This window comes from Polistes canadensis, unplaced genomic scaffold (assembly GCF_001313835.1).
Source record: "Polistes canadensis isolate GaletaPanama2010 unplaced genomic scaffold, ASM131383v1 scaffold_45, whole genome shotgun sequence".
NCBI lineage: Eukaryota > Metazoa > Arthropoda > Insecta > Hymenoptera > Vespidae > Polistes > Polistes canadensis.
In genome coordinates, this window is record NW_014569592.1 from 532,618 (window position 1) to 558,112 (window position 25,495).

Here is a 25,495-nt window from a genome sequence, read left to right on the forward strand (position 1 = left end):
TTATGTATATGCAATGCGTATATGACTTGATACGCCCAACAATTTTCTCTGCGTATACAGTCTATACCAGTTAAGTATATACTTATGTGTGTGTACTATATATGTAGAGCAGGAGCAGGAGGAGGAGGAGGAGGAGGAGGAGGAGGAGGAAGACGACACATGTAATTATACAATACATACATATACATACATTGTTTCCATTCATTAATCCGCTGTGAGACTACGATTATGCTATGAATGTGAGAGATGTGTTTTTTATTCTAAATGCAGTAGAGTACAGCGCGCAGCAAGTGCACCTATTATTAATTCTCGAAATAATGACGAGGGGTTTTTTATTTTTTTATAAATCATTGTGCAATTACTCTTATCTATCTATCTATCTATCTCGCTCGCTCACTCATTCACTCTCATTAACTCTCATCTATATTTCTCTCTTTCTCTATCTCTCTCTCTCTTTCTCTGTCTCTGTCTCTTTCTCTTTCTCTGTCTCTCTCTATCTTTTAACAGAGCAACTAGTTTTTACGTGCCTTTTTAAGCGGTAGTATGTTGAATTCTACTCTATATTTTAATAGTGAAGTCAAACTGATTTAATCACTAACGCAAACAGAATGCGTTTAGAATAGTGCTATTCTACCGTGATTGTTGTATTTTACAATTAGATGATACTATTTAAATAACAAAATACATAAATACGTGAATACAAGAAGCATACATAAATACATAAATACATACACATATATAGGAATTAAGGTGTTAACGTAAATAGGCATGTTTCTCTTGGCAATTAGGTGGTGTATATGCATACTAAAGTGCATCATGTCATAATATTATATGTTACCTGCACTAAATAAAATACATACATACCTATATGCATATATACATACATACATACATACATACATACATACATACATATATCTATGGTTGTGACGCGCTTTAGCAATCATACTGATCGCTCTCGCCAGTATAAAAATGCTTCTCTTATTTCAAACAAACAAACAAACGTGCAATGATAAGATGCAGCGTGCAAGGAATGATTTTTTTTGTTAACTTTCGAAAAAAAGGATATTAAATAAAAAATTAAAAAAAAAAAGAAAAAGAAAAATAAGAAAAAAAAAATTCCAAGAAAATAATAAAGAATATAAATCATGCGAAGACTGCGCCCCATTGGTGGTATACTCGCTGCGAATTAATGAACGGATACTTCGTGTATGTATTTATTATTATTATGTATTTAGTGTTATAAAAAACCGATTGAAAGAAACGCGATCGGAACTTTACCTAGAACTGAGAAAAACAAAATGAGAGAAAATTTGTGTACGGATATCTATATTCATAGAAAAACTATAATGAACAACTTATTTTTCCAACGAGCATATCATATCATTTTTATAAGAGATTTGTCAGAAGTTTTAAAACAAATTTTTGCGTAAAGAACACCTTATAATAATGTATTGTAAGGGATCTGCCACGTCGTGATGTTAACTTGCCATATAATAAGTCAAATTCTATTCTATATTCTATTTTATTTTGTTCTTTTTTTTCTTTCCTATATTATATCTAATTTCTTTTTCCTCTCTCTCTCTCTCTCTCTCTCTCTCTCTCTCTCTCTCTCTCTATCTCTATCTCTATCTCTATCTATCTATCTTTTTTTAAATCGTCGTTAGTTTATTCCGTTGTATGAATTATTTTCTCTTTTTTTTTTGTTTTGATTCCTTGGATTTCCTAATGATCGGTGTAAAAGTTTTAACATATACGAACACGCAAATAAAAAACACACACACATATACATACATACACATACGCACACACATTATTTACGAACATTATAATCGTACTTTCTGTAATCATTTCGTTTTCATATATTTGATCTATATATTTCATGAATTAATGAAATATTTCTCTAAATCCAGTACGTTATAATGAAGAAGAAAAAGAAGAAGAAGAGGAATAATAATAATAATAATAATAAAAAAAAGAAGAAGAAGAAAAAAAGGATATAAAATAAAATAAAATAAAAGGCCATCATCTCTATTAAATGCTTTTCATAGCAAACAAATAGGATATACATATAATGCTATACTTGTTTCTTCTTTCGAATAGGTATATGTATACATACATACGTGATATAAGTGTACGCAATTTGCCCTAAATTTCCATATACGGTAGATCCTTTGATATAATTATGAACTATAATTATGAGAAAATATATCAATATCGACATAAACGCTTTTTGTATCCTTCAAAAATCATGTCATAAAACCGGTGAAAATACCTACGAAAAATCACCGTTAAAAAAAGAATTCCTTTTAATAATTATAATTACTCACAGAGAGAGACAAACGGAATGAAGTATTCTACCGTATGCGGATATATAAAGAAGAAGAAAAAAAAGAAAAAGAAAAAAAAAATAATCGTACTTTTCTAAGCATTTTAATATATATATATATATAGCTATTTTGTATAATTTCAAATAATATCAGTTGGTTATAATATTACAAAATGATTATATATATATATATATATACATATAGAAAATAGTACTATTGTTTTAAATTAATTTGAGTAATTGTAGAAAATACGATACATTTATAAATTTAACATTAGAACTACTAAACTCGTGTAAATTTCAATGGATTTTAATTAATTCGTAATTATGAGCAAATTTTTTTACCCTTTATATATTACTTTCAAAATAATTTCTCTCTTAAGAAATGAAATATTTTTTTTTTTTCCGTATCGATAAATATGGTATAATTAAAAATTAATAAACAAGTAGTTCTAGCGTTAAGTAATTTAAGTATTAATCTATTTTGAATTGTGAATATTTTTACTTACGTATATATATATTAAAATCGAATTTAATTATCTTTAACGCTTTTTGATATGAAAGAAACTTATTAACAGACGCGTTCTCACACAGGTATATATATATATACATCTAATACTATTATTAGTAAAACGTTGCACATTAAAATTAAGTTGCTATATTGTCCTTTGTCAGCTAAAAGCGAGAACCGTTGGAATATAATACAAAACAGACTACTCGGTATAAAACGACGATGACACGGTTGTCCTCAATGATAAAAGGGAGAATAGACGGAACTCTTAAGCGGACGTGCATTATCGGCATTTTTTTCTCATTCAATCTATTGAACTATTTAGGAGATAGGGGTTGGGGGGGTGGAGGTTGGCGTTTATTAAAGGGATACAAAAATAACACAAGAAAAAGTATTTCTCAATATGTTCTCATTATAAAATCCCAGCAAACAACGCAGAAAAACTGCAGCTAAATATATGAATCATTTGAAGAAAAAGAAGAAAAAAAAAGAAAAGAAAAGAAAAAAGAAAAAAGAAATCATGAAACCATGAAACCAACGCAGGAAGAAAAAATGCGCGTGTACGCAGCAACCTACTTTGAATGATGTACTTAATTATTAATTGTGAGGAAAATGTGGAACCTATGAAGAACAAAAAAGAAAATCGACTAGATTATATACTATAATATAAATATATATATATATATAAATGAATAAATATATATATATAAATATATACACATATATAAAGATATATCTACGCCGTTTGCAGATGATGATGATAATGATGATGATGATAATGATGATGATGATGATGATGAAGAAGAAGACGATATTAAACAAAATGAAATAAAAGAAGAAAAAAAGAAGAAAAAGAATCAGATAAAATGAAAAGAAAGAAAGAAAGAGAAGGTATGAATTTATGAAACGTACCATTGTATTTTGTAGGCAGCTAGCATGTACGTACACATATGCACATGCACTCTCTCATGTATGTATGTTTACGTATATATTTGGACATATTCTCTATAATGCTTAAAAACACGTAATGGTACCTCAATGGTGTCCCGGATGTTTTAAATTTTACGCGTGACTATGGAAAGGATGTGTAATTTGTGACCAAAAAAAAGAACAATTTTCTGACACGAAAATACGACAGATACAGTAAATTAACACACGTTACATACACATATACTAAATGTGCACACAAGAGATGGATGATTTCTTTGCGAATGAAATTAAACACGAAATTCTATATTACTTACTTATTATCTATACTAAGAATATCACTCGAAACCAGATATATCATTTCTGGTTTGACGTGCTTCATTCTGTGTAAAGATAAAAAAATGCATAACTCTTTACGTACATACATACATACATGCATACATACATATATACATTTATTACGCGTTGAAACACACTACACAAAAGAAGTTACGTGAATAATTTAAAAAAAAAAAGAGAAAAATTACAAAAAAAGAAAAAGAAAATGTGAAAAAAAAAAAGATATATATATGGTAAAGAGAGAAAAATATGCGCAAAATGACACGCCGCGTCCTTTCACAAGATACTACACATAGTAACGAGATATTTGAGAGATTTCAAAAGAAAAATAAATAAAAAAATGAATAAAAATAAAATAAAGGAAAATAAAATAATAATAATATAAAAAATAAATGAAAATAAAATAATAATAATAATAATAATAAAATAAAATAATGATAAAAATAAAATAAAATAAAATAAAATAAAATAAAATAAAAAGAGTACGCGAGGAGAATCGAGATTATCCAAGAGAGAGAGCGACGTTGTCATATAAATGAATATTATTAATTAATCAGCTACCGAGAAATATAGAATATAGGCCCGTAATTTGATTATTATTACGGGCCGATTAAATTCCCTCCCATCGCAGATTGATTGTGTGTTAACTAATAAGATTAAGTAACGATTAATAGAATAACAGCTATAAGGAATTTAATTATTATGGGTAACGATACTATTATCTACGCGCTAATCACGTTTCTAATTATGTAACGTGTGTGTGAGAGACATATGGCTAAGAGGCAATGTTTATTAAAATATGAATTTTAATTTAATGTATGACTACGACACACTGAGTTACTCGGCGCGTCTGCACGCGACGCACAGAAACGTCAAATTAACAATTGTTATTCTCCCAACAGAATAAAATAAACAAACAAGAAATCGTTCTCAAATAAAAAAAAAAAATAATAAAAAAAAAGAGATGTTTAGCAATAGTATATGACACACGTACACACGCGCGCGGTCGCATATATACGCTGCACAGGCTAGGAAAATGAAATACGATCTATATCGACATATAATATATATGTATATATTATATATATATACATATATATAGATAATATTAAGACGTCAACTGTATTTGTTTAATAAAGATGTACATTCGAAAAATATAGATCGACTTATATATTCTATCTGAAATGCGCGATGGAAAAAGAAAGAATAATAAAATATCAGTTAGAATGTTTCTATAAAAAGCAAAAGCAAGATTATTTCTCATTTTCATACAATTTTTTTCAATTTTTTTTTTGTTTTTCTTTTTCTTCTTTTATATATTGTTTATATTATTACATGATGTACTTATCTATTTAATCTTCTTCTTTTATATTATAATATATGTATAAGAATGTTTAATTTTAAACGAAAATATATACCTGGGATATATTGAAACATTCCACACAATTCTGTATATAAATATCAGAACTTTTTATTTCATCATATATATATACATATATATGTTAACTTACATTTATATTTGAACATGGACAGCATATACCATGTACCTACACAAATGCAGTGTTATATTAAGAGCAATATTGCTATTTAATTAAATAGTTCATTAAATACGTATGTGTTTATATATATATATATATATATAAATAAGGAGCTCTCACTTGCGCGCATTTTGAAGTAAGTATATTTACAATGACAAGTGTCTGAAAAATCTATTTGATGTACTTACATGCACATACCATACGTACGATAAATTGTAGAATTGTTTTATAAAAACAATTCTAATATATATATAAATTTTCATGGAAAGTGTGCTATATATATATATCTTGCGATATTAGTTTTGAAATATGAACGATTTTGATTTTTTAATTTCTTTTATAATTAATTTCTCAAGAGTTGTGTATTTATGTGTTTTAAATAATAAGATGCAAAAAAATATTGTGTTGACTTAAACTCTTTTTTTTTTATATATATATATATTAATTAGGTACTCATTGATAAATATTTAACATATTGTATCTTGTTAAAATTACATTTTTTCTAATAAGTTAAATAATTTTTTAAAGTAATAAAAATGTGTTATGCTTCAATTTTCAAGATTACATTATACTACATTGTTATATAGTTGCAATACACAAAGCTCTACTACCAACTGCCATGAATGTCAATGCGCATATGTAATAAAGGTATGTAATAAAGATGTTAAGTGCTATATATAGATTTTATATCCTATAGATCACATTTCGTTCGATGTGTTCAACGTAAGATTTAAACGAATCAATATATTAATACATTAAAAAAGAAATTATTCCTATAATAGTATTCCCACACTTCTACATATGCATATATTAAAATTTTTATGAGTGATATTTAGTTTAACTAAAAGTAGGAAGATATTTTAAAAAGTTAAAGTTTTAGTATATATACACAATAACCAAATAATGGTTTTATTTATCTTTCCTTAACCCTTTGACAACAATCAACTGCGAACAGTGTACTGCACAAGCAAAGTGCTTCAATTTAGAGCATTTTACAATCAAAGGGTTAAGTTCTCTTTTGTCTTTTCTGTTTTAATGAATATTTTAAATTAATTATAATTTATTCGCAAAATATTAGAAAAATCTCTGTATATATATTAATCGTATACCTAGGCAATTTAAAGCACCCAAATAAAATTGCATATAGACGTCTATGTCGATTTTGTCATCCCATTAAAATTTACTAATATTGCTAATATTACAAAGAAATCATTCTTTGAATCGTATATAATAAACAAATACAGCCGTAAGTTTAAAGACTAGGATAGATATGATTTCTGTATTCAAAGAATTTCGTATTATTTTTTATAAAATCTATTACTTCCTTCCTTCGTAAATTTGAACGATTCGGTGTTATTATTTCAATTCATTGAAACTACATTTTTCGTTTTACTTTGATGAAAATCTATATTGATAAATGATTCATATTATTTATATGTATGTTTGCATATTCCGTCTGTCTTTTCAGATATTAGTCTCAATTATTTGACGAGACAGAAAGTGAAAGTTTAGGATAGCTGTAAAGGGGCCACCCAAAAAAATGAGAATTCAAAAAAATTGTATTTTTTAAAAATATGAAAAAAGATAAAAATGAAATTGAAAGTGGCCAAGCGTAAAGTTAAATCCAAACTATTCTGTTCCACTTTTCTGTCATATAAACACAAACATACACATAAATTTTAGACATTTGTTAATATAGATTAAATATATATATATATATTTTTTAATTTTAGTATATTAGCATAGTATCCTTTTCATTCCTTTTTTTCTTCTATTTCTTTTGCCAGAATTCATATTGAATTAATTTTTTATAGACAAATTTAAATACTAGCTTGTAATTTAATATTTTCAGCACTCCAATGTAATAATGCTCCTTGACAAACAATACTCCATACATAAGGAATAAAGAACTCTTCTGGTTGTTCTTCTTCCACATATTTAAATTTGAGTTCTGGAAATTTCTAAAAGAATATAATAATAATAATAATAATAATAATAACAATAATGTATATTTAAAGTTATATAAATAGAAGAGAAATATGTTAGCGAGTAATATTCTTTGTACGCACTCTTAGGCGATCGCGAGGCCATTCTGTGACACCTTGCTGTATTATAGCTAATACCTGACTGACACCCAATTGAGACTGATCCCTTCGTTCTAACTTATATGAAAAGAAATCTATAACCTTGAAAGAATATTATAAATTATTATTATTATTATTAATTTTTAAATTTCTATTAAAAAAAAATAAATCATTATTATAAATACATTGTTTTATATGAACTTACAGGATCTATATTTTGCACGATATCTTGAAACGCTGAATGTAATCTAAATGGTTCAAAAATATCTTTTTCGCAAAATGTGTATAGAAGAGTATAAATTAAATTTGGGTTCTCTGCGAGTCTGTGTGTCAGACAACTATTTATAATTTCGAGTACCATCCTAAGAACTTCTTCCAATATGGTCAAATCTTGTACCTGTTGGAAAATATAAATAAGTATGTTTTGTAAATAATTATTTACAAGAAAGGGGTTTATACTAATATTAATTACTTACTAAATCTGCATTGGTCACGGTCCCATTAACATTGATTGTTGTGTTTTCGGTTGAAACAGTAGATAACGCTTTTATTTTTGCTTCCAATCTTGCATGTTTTCTTGCTACTGTTTCAAATAAACTTAATAATCTTTGACTAACGTAGGGATGTAAAGACATAAACTGAGCAGACATATTAGCTAAAGCAGCTAAACAATTTGTATGCAAATATTTATCCTAACAGTATAATAAGATATTTATTAATTGAAAATATTATTATATTAAATAAATAAAATTAAATTATGCACTTATATATATATATATATATATATATGTGCATATATAAATACCCTCATTTTAAACATGTTGTATTGTATTGTCCTTATAACAACAAGAATGAGTAATCCACCTAATGATATTTCACTTATAGATCTTTCAGTATACCAAGTAATACCTTTCAGCATCTGTAAAGTATAATATCAATTATAATTTGAAATTGTATACACAACAATTTAAAAATGAAATACATAATTACATACGTAGACAATAATTTGATTTTAAAACTTACAATTTCATGTATTCTTTTATTGAATGTTTCATCTTCGCTCAAGATTAAAAGAATTATAAGTGACATATAAATATGATGGGATGTATTATTAGGTGCATGATATAGTATTTGTAATATTGGTGTTACCTAAACAAAAAATAATTATATTATTTTATATTAATATGAAAAGAATTTTCAAAATGCTGTCCTATTTATATATGCTTTTAGATTTTTACCAATAAATGTATATCTGATCTTCTCATTATGTCATGTTTCACATTTTGATTTCTATGCAATAACATGTACAATAATAACGTGACTTCATCGGTATTTTGTATTTTACAGATTGTACTATATAATTTATTTAAATTAAATCTAAATGCAAATCCATCTATTTGAGTATAATCATCTGAAAGTAATTAATATATGTTTAAATAGTTTCAGTTTAAATATCTTATTTCTATCTAATTTTTCTTATTAAAAATATTTACCTTGCATATCTGTAAATGTGAAAAGTGCATTTCTATAAGGATTTTGTGTTGCAGTACAATGATTTGTTAAAACTAATAATAATAGTAAAGATTGACTAGCAAGAGGGGTTTCTGTATCTCGTTTCTTTTCTTCCTCTTCCGTTGCACCATTGTTTAAAATTTGTACGTTCTTCGAACTATGACCCATGCCCATTGTAATTACATTCCACAATCCAGCTAAAAAAATAGTTACATTTTTCAATATTATAAAACATTTAACAAATATCGCATATATAGATTTTATACGCATTAACTTACCAGCTATACTGAAAACTATACTGCCACCCGGTTGTTGTGAAAATAATCCTGCCGGTGCATGTTGCTGTTGTACGAAGTTATGTAATAGTGTACATACCAAAGTTGGTGCATGTTCGCTACTTTGAGCATGCATTGCTATTCTATAAACAGGACTGTATTCAGCAGCAGTTTGAGAAAATAATTGTACGGAAAGAAGTACGAGGAGACAATTTATTGCTTCCAAATGAACGATATATGTAAATTCACTATACAGAGAAAATATATTATATTATTAAAAGTAATTTGAACGAGAGAGATTTAATTTGAACATTTTTTTAAATACTTACCATAAAGGTAGATCTGTTATGAGTTCTAATAATGATTCAAAAAGATCTTCTAATCTATACGAAGATGTTGATTGTGTTCCTGCAGATATTCCGGTTGCTTCTATATGTTTTATCATTTCCTCTTCACCGACAGTTTCAACAAGATATTTTAAAAAACATCTTACAGCGAATAACGCATTATATGTTTGCCATGCGGATACTATGCTGTAGACAAAATATTTTTAATTTAATTGTGTTTCTCTGATAATCTATATAGAAAGAAAATAATAACATTATTTACTTACTTCTGATTTTGTACAGGCGCAAGTAATTCGCTTATACGGATAAGTGTAACTTGTATCAAGCTACCAAAATTCCCTGTTGTTGGATTATTATTCAATAACTGTTGACAAGCTATATCTAATTGGGAGTCAAGTTCTATTTGATCGTTCCTTGTTATTGGTGGTCGCATATTGTAAGATAAAAACGAACTCCAAAATGCATCATTTGGAGGAATTGGTTGTTTTCCACAAAACTTCTCCAAATGTTCATTTTTTGAAAAATCTTCATAACGGCTTGGTGTTATACCCATTGCTATATCCTCTTAATTCTGTATACACATTTTAATATTATAAATATTAAAACAAACATCGTTTATAATTCAGTAGATAAAATAAAGATAATTAAAAAGGTAGCTTTGACAGAAGTTTAATAACCTATAAAAAAATAATCATGAAACTACAAAAAATAGTAAAAAAAAAAAAAAAAAAAAAACAGAAATATTTCATTAAGTCAGTATAAAATTGTATTTTTACATTATTAAACATGCATATATATATATATATATATATATATATATATATACATAAATTACAAACACAAGTGATCATGCAAACGAAGTTAAATGTATGACAGCGAATCCGGAAGATAACCTCATTTTATACCGTATACGGAATACAAGAAAAACTATAATAAAAAGTTTTTACATAAAACGTAATATATGGAAATATTTATTATTATCATTATTAAATGAATAATCGAGATTATTAAATTAATGAACTACGTGTTAAATAATCCGATAAATAATCGACACTTACTAAATTAGAAAAAGAAAGCAATTGAGTCGCACATAACACCTGAAAGGAATATTTTGCACTGTGAATGTTTAAGTACCGTGATCTTACAGGGCACTGCGCTGTTACCGTTAAAATCGACTATATAGATATTATATACATTTAAATATTTCCCTTTAATATATTATTCACATACAATATATAATTGTTATTTAAATTATTATTATGTTCACTATCGAATAATATATCGATTAATTCAATACAGTGCATTCGATTTATGGCAGCACATTGAAAGAGATTATAACAGATCTTATTAAATATGCATACTTTTTTTTTTATGATCATTAATAACGAATTATCAAATAAATATAATAGCAATATATTAAATCTATAATATAATATTTTATTAACAAATTAAAATTATATAATATCAAATATATAATTGCATATATATATACATTAATAATTTTGTATACAAAATTTAACCTGTGTGTATTTGAAAAAAAGTATATTATTTAAAAAAGTCATCACACACATATTAACGAGAGTTCATTTTCCCGCGGTTCAAAGATAAACGGTTAACTTCAGTTAATGTTAAATGTACGAATGAAAATGTATCGCGATAATTTCGTTTTAGAAAAAATTCAATGCGAAGATTTATATTTGCAATACGAAAAGTTAATAAAAGATAACATTTTTGGTATCCAGAGGCAGAGCTTTCATTTGAGGGATTATTTGTTACGTCGAAAAAAGGAGATCCTTGAAATTATTAAGTAGGTTTGTTAATTTAGGTAAGAATAATGCCTTTTTGTTTTTTTTATATTTTTCATAAAAATCCTGCATCTCTCGTCTATCAGAAAACAAAATGATATAGAAGAACCGATAGAATTAAAAACATTACGAAAACTTTACGACAATGTGCAAAAAGAATTAATATCTATCGAAGAAGATTGCAATAAATTTTGGGTAGAAATGAAATTAGATTTATTATTAGAAACCAAATATCGATCTGAACCATTGTCAGATAGATTTTCAATCAAAATTAAAACACCGTACGAAGCATGCAAAAATGTTTTATTAAAAAACGACGAAGATATTTTTGTTGAACGTTGCCATTGTACGTGGAAAAATATATCTAAATCAATTATTGATGATGAAAGGATTAAATCAGAAAAATTAGATTTCATACCAACGAAATTTGACAATACCGATTTAAAATTTAAACAAGATTTAATGGATTTACGAACTAAAGTGTTCTCTTTAGTCAACGACGAAACAAAAACGTATGTCATATTGAAATTTTCTCGTTAATATTATAAACATTTGTTATATAGTTAATTATATATATATATATATATGCGTTATAAAAATATTTATTATTGATAATAGGATTTGTCAAAAGATAAAAATGAAAAATACAATTTTACCGACGAATAAAAGTTATCTTCAAATCGTTAGAAAGTATAAAAATTCGTCCATCGATTCAAATAAAATAAATTTATCACAAATTCATAGTCTGAAATATATACTGGGAGAATTAACAGAAAACAAAGGATGGTCTACTGTTCTCGATATTAATGGTAATCAACTTAGATCTAAATGGTATTTGATTGTGTCACCACAAATAGAAAAATTATTGAAGAAACGACGGATATATTCCCTTCATTTGGATCCGTTAAGGGTTTTTCATTTTCTATTATCCATACCTGAAAGTGGAATACATTTTAAATTGTCGAAGGAAGATCTGCTTTTTTTATTGCAAGATATTGACGAGGAAGGGCCTTGGTTAACAAGTTGGAAACAACAATTAAAAACTGTGGATAAAGAGGAAATAGCCGCCATTTTGATACAGTCTTGTTGGCGTGGTTATTTGGTAATTATTAGATTAATCACGATTTTTAAATATTATATTTAAATGATTGAATATATGTTGAATGATTAACATTGAGAAACATTGAATTTAATTTTTATTTTTCCATGATTGTATTATATTGAGAATAATTAGATAACTAGAAGACCCAACACTATATTCAATATAGTAGAAAACGACAATTATTTTTGCATCAATTTAATAATGTAACAATTACATTATTTGGTATGATAAATAAATTTATTTAAAGAATGAATTTTCTTTTATAATTTGTAGCTTCGTAAACAATTGAAGGAATCATATCGTCGTTATATAGCAGCTAGCGTATTATGGTATAAATGGTTATCGATTAGAGATAAACGTAAGATGCAAACTGATTATTTGGAAAAAATGTTAACTTCGTTGAACGTAGTTCGAAAACTTAATGAAAAATTTATGGACGAATTAAACGATTTAATAAGACAACCGCACGTAATCATTCATATACCATCGATTGGTTATCCCGTTGATATTCGTCGAACGTTTACTCCAAAAATGCTTGCTATTTATCAACATACAATGAGTTTGAGATTATCATTTTTACGTAATCCAATGTCTGAAATTATTTATATTCTGCCTGTTGAAGTTACACAAGATTTTTTATCTATGTACGTTGACATTATCGATTCTATAGTTTCACAAGAACGTACAAAGAATCGTATAACGTTTCTTCCTCTTTCACAAGCTAAAACACTCGAGCGTACACACATGAACGTATCTAGGATTTTACATTGTTCGGAGGATACTTTGATTGCTATTAGAAATAAAATCAATGGGAAACCAGCTTACATTTTACCATGGATTATTGATGAATGTGACATTAGAATATCGGACAATTTACGTATCCCATTGCTAGGACCGGATATGATATTGCAACAAAAATTATTAAATCTATCAAGAATGTCTGAGATAATCGATGATCTTGGTTTACCACAGCCGGCACATTCTAAAGATATACGAGAATATTCGAAGCTTTGTTCTAAACTAGCCGAATTAATAGTATTAAACACTGATATTTGTTTATGGTTGATCAAAGTGAATTTCGGTTTACAGACTAAGCACTGTGGTGTATTTCTGATCAATCACATTAGTATACCATTCATGCCTGCGATCAGGGAAACAAGAAAACGTTATGGCAACGAATGGTTAAGTAATTCTCATCTACGAGAAGAATATTTAAATGCTTTGTTAATTCATTTACCAAAAGTCGTTTCCATTGTAACAAATTTCAACGAAGTTTATTATCATTCCTGGAAAGATTTTTACAATCACGTACAAAAGTTTGGATGCTTGTTGCAAGCTGTACCAAATGAAAAAAATTCAAGTATTATTTCTTTATGCCTTTTTGTTCCAAATAAGATCACTATGAAACCGGTCAAATGGATTGGTACTTTGAATAAAATACAATTAGGTATTTTTATTATAAGTAGAGAAATTCTTTTTTTCTTTTTTTTCTAAATTTTAATATTGATGCAATTTTTTTTTTTTTTATTTCTATAGATTATAACTTTTTAACGTTTGCTTATATGATACCACAAACTTCGGTAAATATAGAGATTTTAAATCCAAGTGTAAATAAAGTTGCTTATACATTACAACAACTTGGATATTTTGGATATTTAACTATAGATTGTTATAGTTATTTCGATAGTCATGAAGAAAAAATAATTGTTTTATTACTCGATGTACATCCTTATTATTCCCATTCACAACAGTACGTTGATTGGATGAAATTTGTCATCGATGGTTCTTACAAGTACGATTAAACTTCTAGATATTTACACGTTTGTTATAATATTTATTAATCATTAACGTTTTATTTATTAAATAGTTCAACGACAGATACATTTAATGCTAATGTCATTATACGACAATATTCTAAAAAAAGAATTACAAATTCGTCAATAAACTATACAGAATGGGATGAAACTACTGAAAGAACTGGAATAGTAATCTGTGATTTATATCATGAAAATTTGCCTAATTATTCTTGGGCAAAATTAAAAATTCTTATGGAAGATATTGGAGTATATAATATATAGTGTATAATTAATTTATAATTTATATAATATATACATATATATAATAATAATTTAATTTTTCTTTTTTAGATTATATACGAAGCTACAAAAAAAGAAGGTTGTCATTTTATTTTACACGATAGCGAAATTAAAAATACTGGTACCATGACGATTGTTACTCCTTACATGAAAATGACATTATCAAAGACGTATAATATTTTAAAAAAATTATCTCGGGCTTTATCGAGCAAAAGAAAATCCAAAACGAATATGTCAGATATAGCTGAGTTTTTTGAAAAATTCTCTTTAAATTATCACGATTTATCTCGAGATCCATGCAAGTAAATATATTTAAATAAAGTAAACGCTTGTCACAGAGGTGTCAATTGTTTTATTTAAATAAAAAAGAAAAGTAAAATATTATTTTTCACGATAAAATATAATAATACGAAAAATATAAGTGAGTAAAAAGATCATTGGTTAGACCAAGACGTAGGTGGGGAATCTATTTTTTTAATATTTTAAAATAGATTTCAACGAATCGAGGATCGATATAATTTTATTCCACTTTGGTTAGATCGTTTAAAAAATCGATTTAGATTTAATTTTACATTTAATAATTATACGTCGGATATATAATGAATTTTATTTTCTTCTACGATTTTCGTACAAGGTCCACGACGTACTCCGCGTATTCGTTTTAATTGTTTCGGTGAAATAGGTTTAATTAATTTTGGTGGTTTTATCAAACCCATTTCTTCCTTACATTCCTGTTCAAAATAACACATTTTTTGTTTGGTTTTAGTATGTTTTACGTGTCAGTTAAATTTTGTTCAATAGATTCAACAGAAACTGATATGTGACAAGAGTTTTGATTACGTTTACATTTTTTCCTGTTCTTTTTTTTTCTTTTTGTAAAAATTAAATTATATGAACATATTAGGAAAAGATTTATAAAAATATATCTTAAAATTGCATAAACCTAAACAAAGAAATGAAACATTGTAAGACAAATTTTGTTTTATTTAAATTTCACACATCAGATCCTATAGTATGTATCTAAAAATAATAATTAACTATAGACTAATACCTCGATAGCTTTTAAAATAGGATAAAGTGGTCTCACTCCTTTAGATTCTTCTAAGACTTGTTGATTATAAGATAAAACTCTTTCGTTGTCTTGTTTAATAGCAGCTTTCATTTCATTAAAATCGTCATCAAGACGATTTTGGTATTTACGTTCCTCTTTTTGTAATTGCTAATAGAAATAAACAAATACATTCAACATCTTTCTTAATAATATATTATATTTAATCTAAAATTTTTCTTACCATATGTTTTTGCAAATCACGAGCATAATTAATTTTTCTATTTCGTTCTTCTATTCGATCATTTAATTCTACTCGCTTATTATATTCCTCCCTTTTGAATCTTTGCAATGTTTCCCAAGTTTGTATATCTTTTTCATCTCTCTTTAATTTTATTTTAGCAGCTTCGTCTTTACGTTTGTCTTCGATTCTAGCAGTTCTCATCGCAATTTCGTAATCCTTTCGCGCTTTATATCTTTCAATTGCATTTTTTTCTATCTCATTAACCGCTTTAACGAAATTTTCATTTTCTTTCTCGATTTTACGAGAGGAATCGACGAGAGAAGCAAATTGTTCTCCTGTATAATTTCAATCACGTAAAAATTATAATTAACATTTTGCACATGTGTATAATTATTTTCTTGTTTATATTTTGTTTTCTTACCGATAACATTAGCTCTCTGTTCCCTAGATTGCTTTTCTTTTTGAGCTCTTTCTTTCAACATCTTTTTTATTCGAGATTTAGATCTGTTGTATATATCGATAGCAAGATCTTCGAATTTCTCGTTACGTTTAGATTCGAGTTGGGCATGTTTTTTCTCATCGATCGATTTTAAAAAATCCTTTTGCAATTCTTTCTTCCTTTTCAACTCCTACAAGGTATTCGTTAAAATACTTATATATTTATTTTATTATATTAATACAAAACATTTATTTTAATATCGATATTAATACAAATATTGGTATCTAACAATGAGCTTACTTCTTTAGCCTGGGATTCTTTTATAAGTTGCAAATCTCTATTGACATTTAATTGATCTTGTATTTCTGCCTTTAATTCTTCATTTTTTTCAATCTCTCTCATTTTTGCATTTTCATCGATTCTTAAAAACATTCATTATAGAACGAACAATACACATTTCGATGTCATTTTTTAATTAATTAATTTCATGAAAATAACTTACTGATTCTTTAATTTCATAGTATACTTTTTAATTTTCATCCTACTTTCTTCGACTTTTTTCTTTTCTTCTTGCTCGTATTTTTCGACATCCTTTTTAATCGATTCTACGTATTCAGTTGTTTGTTGATCATCCATTTGTTTAATAGTTTTTTGAAACTCAACTTGAGCGTTTAATTCTCTTAGACACTAGATAATTAATTTAAATATCGATTATATTATTGATTTTTTTTTTTGCTTGTTTTTATTAATTACAAACTAAAATTATAAAGCAACCTTAAATGTTGAGCCTCATTTTTTTGCAAAACTCTTCTATAATATACCTCCGATACGAGCATTGCTCTATTGATCCGTCTGCATTGTGGTTGTTTGTAAAGAAGTAAAGTTCGTGCCTGTCGTACTATTTCTGCACGTTTAACAGCATTTTTTTCTGACATCTCTTTAACAAATTGTCTTCTTCTTTCTTCATCGATCTTCCGTTTATTCAACAGTTCCTCTTTTCTTCTTCTTTTAACATTCTGTTAAAACAAATATTTCTATAACGCGATCTAACATATACTTCCAATATTATCACAACCTAATAATATTGTGGATCAAAAACTAAAAGTTGACAAATGCTATTTTATATATTCTAATTAAAAAAAATTAAAATAAAAAAATAAGAATAAAAAACCTCATAAAATATATAATACCTCAATAGTATTGTCCCATGTCTTAGACATTTCATAAGTTGCCTTTTTAATAGCATTCAATTTCATTTTTGCTACTTCCCTTTCTTCGGCCAATCTTTGTGGCTGATTAACGTAATCAACGAAGCGTTGAAAAGCGCTTTCAGAGGCTATCAATGCCAGTTTCCTCTCGGATATCTGTGTACAATGTTGTTAAGTTATTTAATACGTAACATACTCCCCTCGTTAAATTTATTTAAGAAAGAAGCAGCTTACTTTAGTATTTTCTAACGTTTGTCCAGGCTTCAAGTGATATGTTGAATACATATCCGCTTGAATTACTTGTCTTCGAACCATTTTTAATAAATAATATCGATATATATAATATGTGAAATATAATAATATTTTTTTTCAATATTGCAATCGTTTGTTATGGAAATATATATAAAACTGTGTTTATGTAACTGTGATCCATGTACAGTGCTACGTATTGCAATCTTGTGCATGTTTGACCGGTTGATATGGAAACTCGATGGAAACCAAACAAATACGATCAATATGGTTTATCTGAAATATTCTTTATTATTTTATTCTACTCGTTTTTGATATTTGTGAAATTTACAAAATTTTTGTATTTAAAATCGAGAGTAAATTAATTGTTATAATTAATATAGATATAAAATAAAAACCAGATTGAGGTCGACTGAATATCGAATCTTACGATTTTTAGATTTTTTTTTTACGATTTGCAGATTTGTATTTGCATTTGTATAATATACATTGTTTTATATCAATTTTTTTTTTAATTTCGACGTAAACGTATTACTTACGAGTAGATGAAACTCTTAGGGTGGGGCCTAAGAGTTAAGTTTCTTAAAAAACGTTCTCAGTTAAATAATTTTCTTTTGTTTCATTTCTTTCGGATGTGGACATCTTCAGGATGCACATCCCGGGTCTTCAGAAGCGGTTACCTCCTCATGGTTAGACTTGGGCAATGGTTTTTTACTTTAGATATAATATTTATCATATTTTATGTGATATACATTCCATTGCAAGTAAAATCCAGCAAAAGACCGCTTACCATAAACATTTTAATTGTAATTAGTTTCTTTTAACTTCCTAGTTAATACCATATCTGTATTATTTTCCTTTCCTTTGTTCCTACTATCCTTTTTATTTATAGAAACTAATAACTTTATAATGTTTTTTTAATAACTTTAACATTTTTACAGTTTCCCGTAAGTTCTTCGATTTACATCCCAAGAAGTTTTATTTGCGTATTGGTTTTTTATTAATATCATTTACATTATATTCTTATTTATTATAATTATTGTTTTGTATCAAATATAATCAAATGTTCATTACTTTAGTAACTCTGATAGTAAAACAGTTAAAAATCTCGGTCAGTAAAACAGTTTTATTTTCTCTCGGTCGGTAAAACAGTTTTATTTCGCGTTAAGTACCTACTATCGCTCATTGGTGGTCCCGTGGTTGTAACTTTGATGAATCTGGGTAGATAAAAAAGGGGACTTGCGTAGTTCTATGTCCAGGTGTAGAATTAATTTGTATTTACCGACATCACCATAACATAAAGTTTTACTGTATCATTTGTCGGTAGTATCAAAATATTTTTTTTTCATTTGATATAAAGTAATTAAGCTTAAAGATAAAAAGCATAAAATATATTTTTATTAAAATATCAAGAATCGTAATAGTATAAAATAAAGTTTTAAGTATAACTGTAACTTTCATTTTGCTATCACAGGTTAATCACACACAAAGTATTAATATTTATATGAAAACTGGAATAAATATCTATAATGAGTGATATGATTTGTCGTTCTTCTCATCTTATAGATAAACTTAATCTAAAATTTAAAAATAATAATTAAAGTAAAGATTAAAGATTCAATATATAAAAGATAGTACAATATTTCAAATCGTTCATTCGATGCTTCAACAAATGTTTAAAGTTCTATACGATTATACTATAATACGAAAAGTTAAAGTACAGTTCGTTATTGAACATTTAAAATGATTTTACAAATAATCGGAGGTAATATTTTGTCACTTTTTTCTTATAATACAAGCTATGATATTAACTTAAAATAATATCGTAAGAATGAATCTTACAATACTATATTTACGGAATTAAAGCCATATACCAAAATAAGGATCAACATTATCGTAATACTATAATCCTGCTTAATATTAAAGTTATTTTATATCGTAAGATTTGAACGATTAATACAACGTAAAACTAATCACGATTGTGATTAAGCGAATAAATAATATTATACAAATATTATTTATAAGAAAAAATATAATTTCTCGCTACCATGGTCTCCACATGAGATCATCATCATCCACCCGTTCAACGTCAATTTCCTCTTCTTCTTCCATATTCATTCTTTGCGGATTGATTGTTTTACGTTTGACCATTGAATTTTTACGATTTTCTTTAATCAATGCTAATTTAATCTGATCGTTATCGTGATATCTTTTACAATCTTCCAACGAGCCTATCGTTGTTTCTATTAAATTAGAAGTACTTTTAAAAGTACCTGTTTTAACATCGATTGATTGATCCATTTTATTAACAGAAATTGGAATATTCATATCGGTTGGAGAAATTGGACTGATCGGACAAGGACAAGAGATCAAAGTACTATGATCCAGATCGATTAACGTCGTTGAAAGATTAGGATTGATCTGAAAAAACAAAACAAAAATTAAACATAATATTTCATCTTTTTATTTTTCTTTTTTCCTTTTTTCGATCATTTTGAATGATATAAAAATAGATAAAAACTCACGTTTAACGAGTTGATCTTGGAATTATTTTGAAGACCTACGGCTAGATGCCTTGCCAAGTTTTCTGCTGCTTTGCCAGGTAGTGCAGCTAAAAATCTGCAAGCTTCCGTAGCGCAATGTCCAAAACCAGATTGCCATCGGCTTTCGGCAGTAGTTTCGTCGTTTATTATCGTCGTCATTCTTGTTGTTGTAGTTGTTGATGCTGTTGTTGTTGTTGTTGTTGTTATAGTTGTTGTTGTTAACGTTGCCGTTGACGTTGTTGAAATACCAGGAAACAAACCGGCGGCACGAGCAGCTTGTGATCTTTGCAAATGTCGTACCGTCAATTCTAAAATTTCTGCCTTTTCCAATTTACTGATATTTTCACCTTCCGTCTATAGAGAAATTTTATTCTAATTATTTTCTATTAATCTAAATAAAAATGATTTATAGCATATATTTTTTCAACAAATTAAAGAAGAAAATAAATAAATATATTGTCAAATGAATTTTCTTTTAACATTTTTCGCTGATTTGTAAAAATTAATGATTTCTTTTTCTCATGAAGATAAAATTAGTGTACGATAGAAAGAAAAAAAAAATATATATAAAATAAAAAAGCGCACAAAGATCTATTTTTGTAATTTAAATTCTACTTAAATCGTAAACTTGAAATATATATTTAATCAAATTAATTTTAAATCAAGAATTATACCCCGTTTTACAGATATAATATAAGTAATATTATATTTTAATAATTAATATAACGCAATATGTAATATGTATAAACGGTAATAGGAACAAAATGTAAAAGTTGTAATATTTTTTAAAAGCACGCCTATAATTTTCAATTTAATTTTTAAATGATTATAAAGATCGTAATCTTAAGTGTAATCTTAGTTTTCCGTGTATAATTCTTGATTTGATTCGCTCGCACGAGCTAGCAAGCTATCTTCGATCTATCGTTCAAACTCGACGAACGGATTCGAGAATCGATCCTTTTTCATTTGATCAAGAGAGTCGTGCATGACTGAATCACGGAAGAAATCCTTTTCTTTTTCCTTACCGACACGGTACGTCCCTTTTGTTGGTTTATAGAAAGACGAGCAATGGATCGGTTTGATTACCGAAACTAATTCAAATCCAAAGTCACGTAAATTTCTTTAGGGTCTTTCATCTTCAAAGCGAAACGCTGTAGACTTTATTTTTTGTTTTTGTTTTTGTTTTCCAATCCTATTATCTTAGCTATAATATTACCTACGGTATATCTCCGTATCATTTATTATTATTATTTAAAAACAAAACCGAACGGAAACTAAAAAATTCATCGAAAAACTTTGATTCTGAAAACGTGGTTTCTTATTTATATTTGCTTTTTTTTTTTCGTTAATAAATTTTATCAAGGATTGTATTCTTCTAACATGCAACAACAACAACATTGTTTAATCATATATTTATAAAAGAGAGAGAGAGTATGTCAATTTGTAACAATAATTAAATATATTAATCTATAAGCGTATACGTCATCTTTTATATTTTTATATAAATATCTTCATAAATGAAAAAAAAAAAAAAAATAAATGTTTATATTAATATATTTTATATAGAAAATCGCGCGTATATATATATATATATATATTGTGTAAGATATAATGTAAAATAATTAGAACGAACGAATAGGGGGGTTAGAAAGAAAAAAAAAAATATGAAATACTAACCAACAAGTGAGGAGATATAGATAGCGATAAATTTATTCGAATAATTAATGAAGTTGTCGTCGTGGCAATAGTAAATGTCGTTGACATTTCAACGAGTTCCCACGGTCCTTGGAATATATTTAAGAGGAGGAAAATGGTATTGCCACGCGCAGTTGCGGCTGGAGAATGCGTTTCCTGCCAGGAGCGCGAGCCGTAAAATTGCAGCAGAACAGAGGAGAGATCGTAAATGGAGTCGTGCGAAGTTTAAAAAACAAAAAAAAAAAAAGAACAGAAAAATAAGACGCCTTACTTTTTGGACGGAAAAAAAAAGAAATCACACGGAGAGCACGTGCTATTTGAGCTAAACCACATACATACATTTAACATTAATTTAACAATAAGTATTTCCATTTGAATCAACGATAATTATTACGATTACGTATCATATATTTTGATTATTTTTTCATGTAATAGATAAATAATAGAAGGACACATATAAAGAATATGTGAATAATAATAATATTGAAGATAATAATATATAATATAGAAGTGTTATATATAATTTTGTTTAATAAGATGGATACGTTTAATTATGCGAATGAGTTGAAAAGGTAATTGAGTTTCTATAATATAGGAACAATTTTTCTTTTGTTTATTTAAAAAAAAAGGAAACAGGTTTTTCGTTGAGGCTCGAAACTTTTCATCTCAACCTTCGTATATTTATATATAGTTATTAAACTTTGTATTTATTTTTAAAACCTTCGATCAGGAATATTATTTAATAATAAATAATAATAATATATATAAGGATTTCTAGAGAATACAAAAAAAAAAAAAATATATGATAAAATAAATATAACTGTTGTAAAATAAAAAAAAAATCAAACGAAACGAAAATAGTAAAATTAATATTGAAATCTGTTAAATATCTAAAGTCTTCTTGATTAGAATTAGTTTTCTAATATATACGGTCGCACGCATGAATGAATCTAAACGATGTTTAATCGACACTAGTTGTATCGTTTTTCGACTGTGACTAATAGAGAAATCGTTTGAATCGAGTTTCTAGAGAATATCTGGATAGAAGTTTTAAATGTTTTTATATAGCTTTCGTTCATCGATATATTATACCGTAAGATCATGATGATAGTTCAGTTTTCTTTTTCTATTATATATATATATTTTTGTTTTGTTTTATTATTGTTTATTTTTTCTTAATAATTATTTAACATTACACGATACTACTCACTTCGTGTGCATCCACCATGAGATCTTTCAGTTCGTCGAGACATTGATTTATACGTGCTCGTCTTTTTCGTTCCAATAGTGGTTTCGTTATCTGAAAAAAATTAACATTGATAATATTTTTAATAACAATTTATATATATAAATATATTTTTGTGACGGTAATTACGATAGTCAACTAAGACAAAAAAAATTAAAATAATGAATTTTTGTAGAGATTTATGTTATAATATAAATAATTGTATTACAAATAAATAATAATAATAATAATAATAATAATTATACGAGGAGATAAAAGTTGAAAAGTATCGACGTGCCTACGTCGAATAATAAAATTGAATATTTGACCGAAAAAAAAAAGAAGAACAAAATATATTATTTCTATATTAGGCTAGTAAAAACCTTCCAACTCACCCCTGACATATATTATAAAAATGATTAAAAGAAAAATAATAATAAAACACACACACACACACATATATAACGAAATAAATAATAATTCTTCTAACAATAAGATAAAAAGAAAAAACAAAGAAAATTTACGAAGAAAATAATATTAAATAATAGTAATATATAAAATAAATCAATTCATTTTTGTTTTTTTCTCGATCTAATTTATTTTATTAGAAAAAAATAAAATAAAATAAAATAAAATATAATGAACGAATAAAAAAAAAAATAAGTTAATTCGCGTTGTTCATCTAGTACGATATTTCTATAGTTAGATTTTTATTGAACACCTTGTATATGACGACAAAACTTTAATTCTTTAGTTCATGACGCGTGTTTCATTCATCATTATTTTCTTAATCTTTTTCTCTCTCTCTCCCTCTCTCTTTCTCTCTCTCTCTCTGTTACACACGCGAATAATCGAGTCACGATTCTCGATTACGTGTTTTATCGCATGACGCGATTTCGTTAGTTCTCGTACGATTAATTTCTATGTACAGTCATATAATGCTTGATCAAAATTTCTAAGAAATATAAATACATAATCAAAAATATATCCTTATAATATTATTATTCTCTTCGTCAAGTATTAGAGTTAGTATAACATATTCGAATTGATTTCGTTTCATATCACAATGCGCACATATATTATATCGTATAGATTGATAAAACAAACAATGAATTATTATATTATATATATTATTCGCGAAAATTGTTTAATTCGAAATTAATTTCAAACGGTAAAATAATACAAGAAGGTAAAAGAAAGAAAAGAAAAGAAAGGAAGAAGAATAAATCAAAATGAAGGAGAAATAAAATAATAATAATAATAAGATAAAAAATCAAACCGGGGATACGTAATATCTTTTTTCTTTTTTTTTGTTTTTGTTTCCTTACCTTTTTGTATCGATACGTTCTCGAAACTGGATGCGGACAATCGTACGACATCATTGCACGATTTCGCGTTATCCTTGAATATCGTCAACTGCATTCGGTAAAATTATTGACACCGGTAAACTTTATAATGAAAATCTTGACGACGGAAAAGAAAACACCTGTTTTTGGTTTATTTTGTTAGAAGGGTGGGGGGGAGACAGTGGGGATGGTTACGATTGACTTTTTTTGGGATGCACGCGTGCAAGTATAAGAATAAACAAACAAACAAACAAACAAAAAATAAAAATAATAAGAGGGAAATAATACGGATTCGCGATTGAATTGAAAAAGGGAAACAAAGAGAGAATTTTGATAGAATATGAGTGAGATAACAAGTGTTTGTGAGAAAGAGAGATAGAAAATGCTGGTGCACGGCTTCGAGTCCCTACACGAACTGACTCGAATGCTTCTCAGCTCTTCTTGGCATTCCCCCCTTGTAATGCTTACCCTCCACTCAACTTCGAACCCTCCGGAACCGTCCCTGGTAAAAGGCACTTTCTCAAATAAAACCTCTCGCGCTACCAAACTAACTCAATTTTCCATATTTTTTTTCGATTGAATAAATAATCTTCCAATTTTTTTTTGTATCCTTCCCTTTTTGACTCGTGGTTT

General features: G+C 27.0%; 5 protein-coding genes across 6 annotated transcripts; 1 reads left to right on the forward strand and 4 right to left on the reverse strand.

The window, feature by feature from the left end:
* Positions 1-7,413: 7,413 nt before the first annotated feature.
* LOC106785146 (dymeclin) lies at positions 7,414-11,085 on the reverse strand. 2 transcript variants are annotated; one of them, XM_014745345.1, is made up of 12 exons: positions 10,921-11,085; positions 10,129-10,433; positions 9,845-10,048; positions 9,519-9,763; positions 9,222-9,437; positions 8,967-9,139; positions 8,752-8,877; positions 8,534-8,647; positions 8,205-8,420; positions 7,934-8,125; positions 7,714-7,830; positions 7,414-7,605 (listed from the first exon to the last, which is right to left on the reverse strand). In XM_014745345.1, exons 2-12 carry the CDS (start codon positions 10,413-10,415, stop codon positions 7,465-7,467), a joined length of 2,031 nt encoding a protein of 676 aa, XP_014600831.1. In that variant the 5' UTR covers positions 10,416-10,433; positions 10,921-11,085; the 3' UTR covers positions 7,414-7,464. The 2 variants fall into 2 exon arrangements, with proteins under 2 accessions (XP_014600831.1, XP_014600832.1); XM_014745346.1 differs by lacking the exon at positions 10,921-11,085 and adding an exon at positions 10,702-10,750.
* Positions 11,086-11,487: 402 nt separating this feature from the next.
* LOC106785059 (IQ motif-containing protein H-like) lies at positions 11,488-14,847 on the forward strand. The gene is made up of 7 exons (XM_014745201.1): positions 11,488-11,496; positions 11,605-11,669; positions 11,754-12,179; positions 12,286-12,769; positions 13,043-14,216; positions 14,306-14,561; positions 14,637-14,847. The coding sequence occupies exons 1-7, from the start codon at positions 11,488-11,490 to the stop codon at positions 14,845-14,847; spliced, it is 2,625 nt and encodes an 874-aa protein (XP_014600687.1).
* Positions 14,848-15,299: 452 nt separating this feature from the next.
* On the reverse strand, positions 15,300-17,043 carry LOC106785061 (arginine and glutamate-rich protein 1-like). Its single transcript, XM_014745202.1, has 6 exons — positions 16,897-17,043; positions 16,579-16,786; positions 16,158-16,492; positions 15,917-16,084; positions 15,461-15,596; positions 15,300-15,331 (listed from the first exon to the last, which is right to left on the reverse strand). Exons 1-6 carry the CDS (start codon positions 17,026-17,028, stop codon positions 15,300-15,302), a joined length of 1,011 nt encoding a protein of 336 aa, XP_014600688.1. The 5' UTR covers positions 17,029-17,043.
* A 51-nt stretch (positions 17,044-17,094) lies between these two features.
* On the reverse strand, positions 17,095-18,268 carry LOC106785062. Its single transcript, XM_014745203.1, has 4 exons — positions 18,039-18,268; positions 17,787-17,960; positions 17,418-17,612; positions 17,095-17,283 (listed from the first exon to the last, which is right to left on the reverse strand). The coding sequence occupies exons 1-4, from the start codon at positions 18,117-18,119 to the stop codon at positions 17,095-17,097; spliced, it is 639 nt and encodes a 212-aa protein (XP_014600689.1). The 5' UTR covers positions 18,120-18,268.
* Positions 18,269-20,096: 1,828 nt separating this feature from the next.
* Positions 20,097-24,898, reverse strand: LOC106785067 (enhancer of split mgamma protein-like). Its single transcript, XM_014745207.1, has 4 exons — positions 24,845-24,898; positions 23,502-23,591; positions 20,579-20,950; positions 20,097-20,474 (listed from the first exon to the last, which is right to left on the reverse strand). The coding sequence occupies exons 1-4, from the start codon at positions 24,896-24,898 to the stop codon at positions 20,097-20,099; spliced, it is 894 nt and encodes a 297-aa protein (XP_014600693.1).
* Positions 24,899-25,495: the final 597 nt, after the last annotated feature.